At 28.3% G+C, this 12,024-nt stretch overlaps 1 protein-coding gene across 1 annotated transcript in view; it reads left to right on the top strand.

Moving 5' to 3' along the window:
- Positions 1–12,024, top strand: part of LOC113388417 — a 111,348-nt gene that overhangs the window by 78,379 nt on the left and 20,945 nt on the right. The window contains exon 3 of the mRNA XM_026625795.1: positions 11,966–12,021. Coding sequence (XP_026481580.1) covers positions 11,966–12,021 — 56 coding nt within the window. The remainder of the gene's footprint in view (positions 1–11,965; positions 12,022–12,024) is intronic.

Here is a 12,024-nt window from a genome sequence, read left to right on the forward strand (position 1 = left end):
TTAATATCGACTTCCTTTTAAGTCAACAATTTAAGTATTCACACCCTAACATGAACAACACACACATACAATCTCACAGTTCTCGTTTCAAGTGTTTACACGTGTTACATAAGAACAGCAAATACAATTTAGTTCGTTTCCAAAAGCCAATAGTACAACATCGAATACAATATTATTTGTTTTCAAATAATAATTTAAAAAAAAAGACACACTTTTAGTAATTTTGATTTACAAAAGTTAACTATTCGGCGAAAATAACTCACAAATTCATTTTTTGTCAAAATTCTTGTTTAGTGAAAAAGTGCTAACGTATATTCAAACATACAGGTAATTAATTCAATTTTATCATTAATCCTTTCTTAAAAAAATTTTCCATAACTTTCAAAAATTTCTATCATTTTTAATATCCTGTTCTGATAATCCACTCATTTATTTTTATCATTTTCATTTTGATCATATTATCATATTTCTGTACATTATTATTTGTTACAATTAATTTATTATTTAAGAAAATCTATTTTCTATTCTTAACATATTGTTTGCTTAAATCTCATCAAGATCATGTTTCTTGACAGATGTCCTGAAGATGGAACGTACCTAGTTCCGAAACGTTGACAGTAAACAAATAATTAAATAAAGAAATTGTTTTTTAAAAACTTTTTTGTTTTTTATTTTGTATTTTTTTTTGATTCTTGTTCGAAACTCTACAAAAATATACACAAATCCAAGACTCTACCATTCAATATATATATATATTTATTATATATATATATTATATATATATATATATCCTTTAATAATGTTGTCGTAGAGATTATTTAATAATGTTACGTGAAAAGGAAATCTCTGACATAACTCAAATGTTATTGGAATTTAATATCGTACTTGAGAAGATATACAGATATTTGTCTCTTATTGAACTAAAGATGATTTGTATTTTATTGTAGACTTTGTTTACAATGAAATTGAATGCAAATTTACTGTAAATTATATTATTATACTTTTTGGCATAACTAAGCTACTTTTCGGCAATAATAATGTATACATTGTATTTTTCTTATTCATAATCATGGATATATTATATTCTAATATTGTTTAGGCTCATAAGTGAATTGAAATTTCTTGCAAGTGACAGTTATCATTTCTCAAAATGTTTGAATGACATGTGGTTTTTGCAACTTTTGCCATTTATTTCTACACTATTACTATATTTTTAAAATCATTTACATTCTTCGAATTTTCCTTAACATACTTCAGAAAGATTTATCAAAATCCGAATAATCGTGTAGAAGGATTGTCTTTACATACATCATTACAGAAGAATTTTATATATAAGATAATATAGAACAGATTTATCTTACCTGATTAATTTGACTAAATGAAATGAGAACAAAATATACACTGGGTTTATACAAAAACCGACATTTCAGAAAATCGGTTTTCGAATTTTAATTTTACTAAAAAACCGGTTTCAACCGGTTTTCGAATTTTATATAGAAAATAAATTTTTGCTAGAATATTCTGTAATTTATCCGCAAATTTAGTGTAATTTTAAATAGTATTTGACTGAATTTATTTATTGTTCAATTTTATGGATGGTAGATAAATTTATTTTAATTTTAATTAGTAGAACTAAAATATAATAGTTTATCTTGATTAAATAACTTTGAAAATAATTATTCGTTATTTATGTATCATTTTTACATATAAGGATGAAAATATTTTTATGATAGTGAAAGGAAAGTTTTTGAATAAATAAAAATATTACATTTTTAAATAAAAAACATCCATTAAATTAATATTAGATACGTGTTGATAGATACTTGTTAATATCAATTTTAGTTTTAAAAACAATTGAGCTAAACTCGGGTATTGTCTGTTCCGAGCAATTTTAATTAATTAATGTTAAACATTCTAATTGTTTAATAAAATATGATTTCAAAAACTTGAGAACGTCTATCGAAATGCTACTTAGACATGACCTTTATTGTTTCTAACAAAATTTTCTGAAATAGAAAATACTCTCATACTTGCGACCAAATTATGCTTAATTGTTAATATAATAATTCTAAGTTTTTTAATTTGTGGCTTCTAGGGTTTAAAACTTTTTTTTTAAGTTTGAGTAGAGGAAGTTACTTCTTCAAAAAGAAGTCACACTGACTTAAATTAATATATACTGGTATAAAAATCTAAATTAATATATACAAAACCTTTCCGGGAATCATTGCAGACTGATAAGATATCAAATGCTATAGAAATGATATGATTTCAAGAATCAAAACGCTTGAATCTATCTTGTATATTTGGCTATATTTGTCATTTTCCATTTATACAGTGAAAACCGACTTTTTTTCACTAAAAACCAGTTTTTGAATTCAATAATTTTCGCAAAACACTCCACACAGAGTAAAGCGCATTTGTCCCAAGTTTACCTTATCAAACATATTATTATTGCACTGAATATTTTATATTTCGAATCACCACAAACAATGTATCATGGCACTCAGCACTCATATAAATTCACATGTATTATATCATATTATATTATGTTCGGCTTTTTATTCGAAAGCAACAGTTGATTGTCGAAATAAAAAAGAAATATGATATTTGAAGAGACGCCTGTTGCGTTACTTTTTGCCATTAGGACGACCTGTGGTCATACATCAAGATGACGACGAAACTTTTATATTGGAATAATATATATATATATATATATATATATATATATATATATATACACACCTAAGTCTGTTTTTACACGGTCTTTTTGTACACGGTTTTGATATAACACGGTTTGAAAATTGAATATTTTTAATTTTTTTACACGAATTTATTCCATTTAGCACGATTTGAAATTTTATGTACCTAAATTTTTTTTGTAAAATTAAATTTTTGCGATGTATGTTCATGTCACAAAAAAGTATTTATGAAAGAAAAAAGTCTGAAACCATCGATAGTATCGATAATTTGCGAACACTAGCTTAAAGATTTAAGTGAATTTCCCTTTAGCGCGTACAAACAATTTTTACTGGTCAAAGCAAATGTGAATAGACCTAATTTAATTCTTGTTCTTAAAAATTCTTGTTTTTCACCAATTTTAATAGGTTTTAGAGATTAGGAACAAATCACCCATTTTTGTATAAGATCAATGTCTTTTTTACACGGTTTTTTAACTTCCGAGGGAGAAGTTTATGTTTTCATCAAAAATCCGATTCGCTAATTTTATGTTTTCTCGACGTTTCAAGCCATTCTGAATCGAATGAGACGAAATTTGGAAAAAGTTTGTGTGTTGTGTGTGTGTGTGCGTGTGCACCAACAGATTTTTTGCCGTAAATCGCCGTTTTCTCAAAACGGCTGGACCGATTTGAAAAATTTAAAAGCCATTCGATGTATCTCGATGAGGACTATTGTTTGTCAGTTTTGTGCGACGATCGGCCAAACCGTTTCTTCGTAAATAGCAGAGAAGTGAAAACTCTTTCGTCCACGTTTTAGCCCGCAGTTATGAATCGATTTTGAAAATTCAAAAACCGTTCGAAAGATATTGGTTGGGAATCGTGCTGATTAGTTTTTGGTAGAGATCGGCCGGGCCGTTTTCTTGTAATAAAGTTTTTAAAAAAAAAATTCGACGATTTTTATGATTATTTTTTTGACGGTAGATACCATAGTCTTCTAGATCATACTAAAATATTACGGCCCTACGACAACTGGTTCAGCTTTAAAAATTCGTCAAAGTTTGCAAAAATCAGTATGGTCTATTTAGCATTTGTCAAAATTAGACTTTTGATCGACGTTTTCTCAAAAACGCCTGAACCGATTTTAGAAATTTAAAAGCCATTTGATGTATTTCGGTGAGACTATCGTTTGTCAGTTTTGTGCAACGATCTGCCAAGCCGTTTCTTTGTAATTTGAAAAAAAGTGTTGAACTTTTCGTCCACATTTAAGCTCATCCTACCGAACCGATTTTGAAAATCAAAAACTGTTCGAAAGATTTAGTTAGGAATGGTACTGATTAATTTTAGGTGAAAATCTACCGAGCCGTTTTCTTGTAATTAACTGTTGAAAAAAAGTGTTAAATTTTCGTCCACGTTTAAGCTCATTCTACCGAACCGATTTTAAAAAATCAAAAACTGTTCGAAAGATATCATTTGGGAATGATGCTGATTAATTTTAGGTGAAAATCTACCGAGCCGTTTTCTTGTAATTAACTGTTAAAAAAAAATTTAAGCCTTTTTTCATGGAACTTTTTTTGGCGATATACATCATGGTCTTATAGAACTTACTGTATTATTACGGCCTTACGACAAGTAGTTTAATTTTAAAAATTCGTCAAAGTTTGCTAAAATTATTATCGTTTTTTTTAAAGTAGGATTGATGAAGTATATTATTTACACATGTTTTTGATCAAGTCGATTATTTACACATATCGGGAAGTTCATGTAATTTGCCTCAAGGCTAAATACCAAACCAACTAGTTTTACACGGATTCTTCTGGAACCAATCTCCGTGTAAAAACAGACTTAGGTGTATATATATATATATATATATATATATATATATATTTACATATGTATGTATGTATATTATGCCTGATTATACGGAAAAATAGGAAAATTCCACGCCAGACATATATTTTCCAAGCGCAACGTCATCAATTGAGATAGAGGACTTATTTATATACAAAAAGGGTTACGTTATTTATTATATATTTATATATATATATATATATATATATACATATATATATATATATATATATATATATATATAATATAATTCTTCTGTCTAATGTATGTAAATATACTCCTCCTGAACGATTACTCGGGTTTCGATAAATCTTTCTGAAGTTTGTTAAGCAAAATTGTAATTGTGTAAATGATTATAAAAATTACTCTGAGTGTTTTCCACATATCACAGATGATGCTGGTGTTCTTCAAATTCAGCGATTGTTTTTAAAACATAGTTTCTGTAGATATAGTACACGTACTTTAGGCCTTCAAGTACCAATTTTATTATGATTGAAAAAAATGTTTAATTTTTCTTTATTATATACTTTTTCCACCATATTTGTGTTTTTAATGAAAATATTTCCTACGTGTATATTTTGTTATCACTTCATTTAGTCAAATTAATCAGATTCCTCTTTTCTATATTATCTTATGTATAAAATTCTTAAAGATATTCCTCCTAAACGATTATTCGGGTTTTGATAAATCTTTCTGAAGTTTGTTAAGGGAATTTTTTAGTATTTTGGGATTACAGAAATAAAGTTAAATTGTAGGAACAAATAGAAAAATTTACACCACTTATCATTGTTTGACATTGAAAATATTAGAGCCATTGTTTGGCATTGAAAATAAATGAAGACTATCATTTGCCAAATATTTTTCCTATTTTCATTAGATATATTTTTACCACATATTTGTGATTTTAATGATAATATTTCCTACGTGTATATTTTGTTATCACTTCATTTAGTCAAATTAATCAGGTAAGATAAACCTTTAACTATATTATCTTATGTATAAAATTTTTCTGTAAGAATGTATGTAAATATACTTCTCCTAAACGATTATACAGATTTTGATAAATCTTTCTGAAGTTTGTTAAGAGAATTTTCCAGTATGTAAATGATTATAAAAATATAGTAATATTGTAGAAATAAAGTGCAAAAATTACAAAAAACCACATGTCATCATTTGACATTGAAAACATTTTGACAAATGAGAACTGTCACCTGCCAGAAAAATCAATTTACTTATGAGCCTAGACAATAATAGAATATAATATATTCGTAATTATGAATAAGAAAAATGTATGGTCTACATTATTATTGCCAAAAAGCATCAAAAAAGCAAATACTATTCAAATTGCTGGCTATTCGTCAGTAAAGTTCCTTTGCATTATTATTTTCATTAATTTGCTTGTTAGTAGTCTCTTTGAATTGTTTCATAAAGTTGCTTGTCAGTAGAGTCTCTTTTTATTTTAATTATTATTTTGCTTGTCTATTGTCATTTTTTCTATAATTTGCTCGTCAGTAGAGTCGTTTTTTATTTTTTTGTCTACTTTGCACTTTAAGCACTTTAAGTTCATCAGTAAATAGTATCTTCCAATTTTTTAAAAGGTTACTTGTCAGTAGAGTCTCTTTTTATTAACTTCCCGTAGCGCAAGTTATAGTAATCGCAAAAAATGGAAAATGAGCATTTTTATATATCTATACGTTTCAAAAACTTCCGAACATTTTGGCATACCTCAGAAAAAATAGATGTGTGTGTGTATGTGTGTCCGCATTTTTTCGTCCACGTTTTCGGGCGTACGGATCAACCGATTTGAATGGTGTAAAAAACATTCGATTCCTATTGATAGGGAGATGTGTTGATTAGTTTTTGGAAAAGGCAGGTCCAGCCGTTACGGAGATATGAAGCAAAGAGTGCAGAGAATAGAAATCGAGTTTTTGAGAGAACGGAGTGTCGGATTTGAATGATCTAAAAAACATTCAATGTGTAATGATTGGGAGAAGAGGTGATTAGTTTTTGACAATGGCAGGCCCAGCCATTTCGAAGATACAGAGCTAAATGTGCAAAAAATGACAGTTTCTGAGTGAACTAAGCGTCCGATTCGAACGATCTAAAAAAAACTTTCTGCTTGTATTGACAAAAACAATTGCTTTTGAGGATAAAAAATTATTACATCTTTATTTGTTTTCCATAAAATATTTTTGTAATTTTGGATTGAAAATTTAAAAAATTACCTAGACTAAGCACAGTCTAAGCGCCACTCTGGTACAAATGTTTACCCGAGTGCGTTTAGACTGTTTGCTTACTGGAGCGATTTTCCAAACTTGTGAAAACTATTGAAAAATGTGAAAATGCCGCCAAGCTAAGCACAGTACAAGTGAAAATGTCGCACAAAATTATTCGCGAGTGCGTTTAGACTGTGACTATACGGGAGCACTTTTTCAATTTTGTGCAAATTAGGCTACTATATATTTTTTTGTAATTGAATTCGAAATGAAATGACGATAATAATAATTGATTCATGATTTACATTTGATTTGCTCAGATATAACAATATTATAGCAAAAATAATGAATGTTACAGTATTTGTATTTGTAATAATATATTTGAAAACGTTTAAAATTTGCCTTAATAAGCTCTATATATAAAATAATTTATGTAAACTCATAAAATATCATTCTGAATTACAAATTGATATAATATATCGATCCAATTTTTATAAAAGACTAATCAACGCGCAAGTGCAATTTATTTTTATATCGGCAAAAAAAAAACTACGAAGAGTCTCCATCGTCCATGAATGAATTATTTCTCACGTTTCGCTTCAGAAAAAGTGAAAAAAAAAACTACATCCAATATAGAAAAGTGCTGTGGATATATTCCATATGTCCAGTGGAAAAGTATTAGATGAAACTGCTTGGAAATATATTTATTTGAAGGGAAACTTTTCGGTTTCTCACATAAATTATGAAGAACTTTCATATTATTTTCATATAAATCCTTCTCGCGATAAATTGGATTATGTTCTTTAAAAGTTCTGAAAACTAATTATGCATCTTTTAAATAGATAATTCTAGTTTTAGCCTGGGGGCAAAGTCGATGCTCGCTTTTTGTATAAAATAATTAAAAACTAGTGGTGTATGACATCTGTGCCTTAAGGCAAATTGCTGGAACTTCCCGTACCGTAATGAAATATTCGAGAAATTTTAAACGTTATATTACAAATACTGTGACTTCATTATTTTTGCTTGTATCTTGTTATATCTGAGCAAATCAAATGTAAATCATAAATATCCAGAGTTTATCTCCTATCTATTAACAATCGTCATTTCATTTCGAATTCAATTTAAAAAAAAAAATAGTTGCCTAATTTACACAAAATTGACAAAAGTGCTCCCGTGTAGTCACAGTCTAAACGCATTTGCAAATAATTCTGTGCGACATTTTCACTGTATTGTGCTTAGCTTGGCGGCATTTTCACATTTTTCAATAGTTTTTTACAAAATCTGAAAAGTGGTCCAGTGCATAAACAGTCTAAACGCACTTGCGAATGCATTTGTACCAGAGTGGCGCTTAGACTGTGCTTAGCCTGGGTTATTTTTTCAATTTTTAATCCAAAATTACAAAAATATTTTATAGAAAAAAAATAGAAACAAAATTTGTTCCAAAGCCATATTTTGTTGAAACAAGCAGAATGTTCTTTGAATCAGTTAAATCGGACGCTTAGTTCTCTCAAAAACTGCCATCTTTTTAGCATTTAGCTCTGTATCTCCGAAACTGCTGGGCCTTCCTTTGCCAAAAACTAATAACCACTTTTCCCCGTCATTACGAACTGAATGTTTTTTGGATCATACAAATCGGATGATTCGTTCTGTCAAAAACTCGATTTTTATTTTCTGCACTCTGTGCTCCGTATCTCCGAAACGGCTGGACCTGCCCTTGGCAAAAACTAATCAGCACATCTCCCTATCAATAGGAATCGAATGTTATTTGAACCATTCAAATCCATGCGCCCGAAGACGTGAACAACAAATTGTATCCATGTACTTTACGACATATGAAAATAATACAAATTTAGGATTTATATTACATCCACGATCTGTATTATTTGTTTATTTATCATGATTGCAAAATGTACGTTAAAATATAGATGTAAGTAAAAAAATATATTTCCTTTTGAACGTCTATTTGAAGAAACAAAAAAAAAAATTGAAACCTAATAATAACAGATCAAACTTGTTTTTCAGTTTGTGCACACATCTATTTTTCCTGAGGTATGCCAAAATGTTCAGAAATCTCTGAAACGTGTAGAAATGTACAAAATTTTAGACGATTACAATAACTTACCACCGAATATTTTATATTCATGATTCGATTTTGCGATACAACCTCTTTGAGTGCTTTATTAACGAAATAGACAAGAACAGCCCCAGACCTTTATCCCAATTTAATCGGAAAAGGGTTTCTTGTAAAATATTCAAATCTTTGATCTACAGATGTTGGGTATTCACAGACAGTAAAAGATTAAATACAAAATTGAGTAGTTGAAAATGAGAAAACCACGGGAAAAAATATAAAATCATAAAATAATTGAAAAACTAGTAGGTATTGGTATTTGCCTTGAGGCAAGTTATACGAACTCCCCGATATGTTAAAATAATCGACTTAATAAATAGAAAATAAATTAACTTATGAGTGATTGAAAGTATTCCGTGTGGATTTATTACACATTATTGAAAACGAACAAACACGCTAACTCGGAGTATTTTCTAAAAGCAAATTTTCACAAATCAATAATTTTATAAATGAACCAGTTTCTATAGGACTTTAATGGTTTAGTTTGTTTATAAAGACCAAGTACTCTATTGTTATACCAAGTAAATTGTCTAATTTAAATTTTAACAAACATAAAAAAACTACTCATTTTCTCAAACTTTGATGAATTTTTAAAATTAAGCTACTTATCGTAAGGCCGCAATATTTCAGTAAGTTTTATAAGACCATGATATATCATCAAAAATATCTATATATCAGTTTGATTGTATATATATTATATATATATATATATATATATATATATATAAACGTCGTGTCACGATGTTGGTTCGCGATGGACGCCCAAACTACTGAACCGATTTTGAATTTTATTGGCTCATCGTGTGCATATGTATCCAACTTAGGTTATAAGAAGTTTTGAAAAGTACATTTAAAATATAAATATATAATTTTTATAAATGACGATAAATTTTGACAAATATTTACTAAAAAAAACAAAACACTAAAATGACAAATGTCAATATTTATGTAAAATTCGAGAAAAAAAGATTTATGATTTTTAAAAAAACATTTGACAGTTAAAAAAATATAATTCAAAAACATAAACATATATAGATATATTCAAATTAGGTGAAATGCTATATATTCAAAATCACTGTTTATAGTTTTAAATCTAATCAAAAATCAATGTTTATAAATTTAAATGAATGTTGACATTAAAAAAATGTGAAATGACATTTGTCAAGATATTGATGAAAATTATTAGATAAATAGATTTATAATTTATATTTATTTGATTTGCTTACCAAATTAGTTCGGATACCAAAACTTTCTCAAAACATTATAGATCATAATGAAAAAGCGACATATTGAATTTACCATTAATCACAAAACAAAATTTTTACAGTTCAAAAAAATTGAATTTTATACTAAAGTATAACGCAAGTCACTTGCGTTGTAACCTTGAACAGTGTCCATAATGCACCGCTATTAATAACATAAAATATAGGAGGGCAATATGTGCTCCTTCAATTTCTCGTTTGTAAATATAATAGTATATTATTATTTTACACAAATTTAGTGTTCAATGTATTTTACATCATAATTATTTTTTTCTGTTGTTTTTCCTGGTTTGATTACTGAATGATGACTCATATCAAGTGTCGAAACGTTTAATGGAATAAATAATTTTGTTATTTAATCTTTTTGTAATTCGACGATTGGGCTGCAAAAATATTACAAATATGTATCAACGTCGACAAAACTATCATATATATATATATATATATATATATATATATATATTATATATATATATATATATATATATATATATATAAATTATCAATCAAAAGTTTCATAAAAATCGGCTTAAATTTTTTTTCAACTAAGAATACAAGAAAACGGTTCAGTAGATTTTTAACTAAAACTAATCCAACTAATATCTTTCGAACGGTTTTTGAATTTTCAGAATCGAGTCAGAATTGCGGACTAAAACGTGGACGAATTTTTTTCACTTTTTTGCGATTTACAAAGAAACGGTTTGGCTGATTGTCGCGCAAAATTCATAAACGCTAGTCCTCATGGAGATACATCGAATGGCTTTTAAATTTTTGAAATCGGTCGAGTCGTTTTTGAGAAATCGTCGATTTCGAGCAAAAAATCGGTTAGTGCACACACATACACACATTCGTACTTTTTCCAAATGTTGGTCTTATTCGATTCAGAATTTCTTTAAACGTCAAGGATACATAGAATTAGCGTATCAAATTTTTTGACGAAAACATAAACTTCTCCTTCGGGAAGTTAAATATTAAACACAAAAGCACTTTATATTTGTCTAAAAGCACTTAACCAATATAATATATTGCAAATAAATAATATTTGCTAAAACCACTCTATCTTATCTTTAGGTGCTTTATGAAATTGATAAAAAGCTGTTTATTAAATATATGACGTCCGTGTAAATTATTTTCACCTGATCATTTACCATAATAAATTTTTCCATAAGGATCAATATGAATATTCTATTCTCGTATTAACGTTCTAATAAATCCTCCTCCGAGATAATACATAATTCCCGCAAAGGACTAATTTAATCCTCTTCCTGTAATGAATGAAACAACTTCTCTGAATTTCTCTGAATCCTTTTAATCTCTCTCCTTTAGAAGGCATTTAGTTATGTACATATCCTGCAGATAAAACTTTTGCCTTAATTTAGAAAGAGATTAGCCGAATCGTCATAATAAAAGTATGACTTTAATAGTGAAGAAAAGAAAGGAAAATAAATGAGGAAGGATAAAAGTTTTGAATTGAATAGAATTAAGGATAATATGAAACTATTTTAATGTAGAACATCACCAGGTCCAGTTGTAAAGTATTTTTGAGATAAAACTGTTTTAGGCGCGACTAGGGAGTAAATCAGCGAAGATGCAACGGAGTGCGTTACGCCACAATTACTGATTGGCCATTGGCTATTGATGTGGTCATTTGAAACTAGTTGATGTGATTGGTCGAGATCGTTTTGTCACGTGATACGAAACGTCAAATGTCTAACAACATTTGAGGTTATGACGTCCCAAAAACAGGGACAAAAAATAGAACGAGTATAACGGTTCAACCTCCAACAATTTCAACAAAATATTTTTTTTATTAATTTCTTATTCCTCTTTCAGTGTTCAAGACACCGATGGCGGTTTCTTCGAAGCCTTCACCGCCCTTTCCTGGAAACGCG

The sequence above is a fragment of the Ctenocephalides felis genome, unplaced genomic scaffold (assembly GCF_003426905.1).
Source record: "Ctenocephalides felis isolate EL2017-DRISC unplaced genomic scaffold, ASM342690v1 CF-g0.4_SCAFFOLD_03572, whole genome shotgun sequence".
NCBI lineage: Eukaryota > Metazoa > Arthropoda > Insecta > Siphonaptera > Pulicidae > Ctenocephalides > Ctenocephalides felis.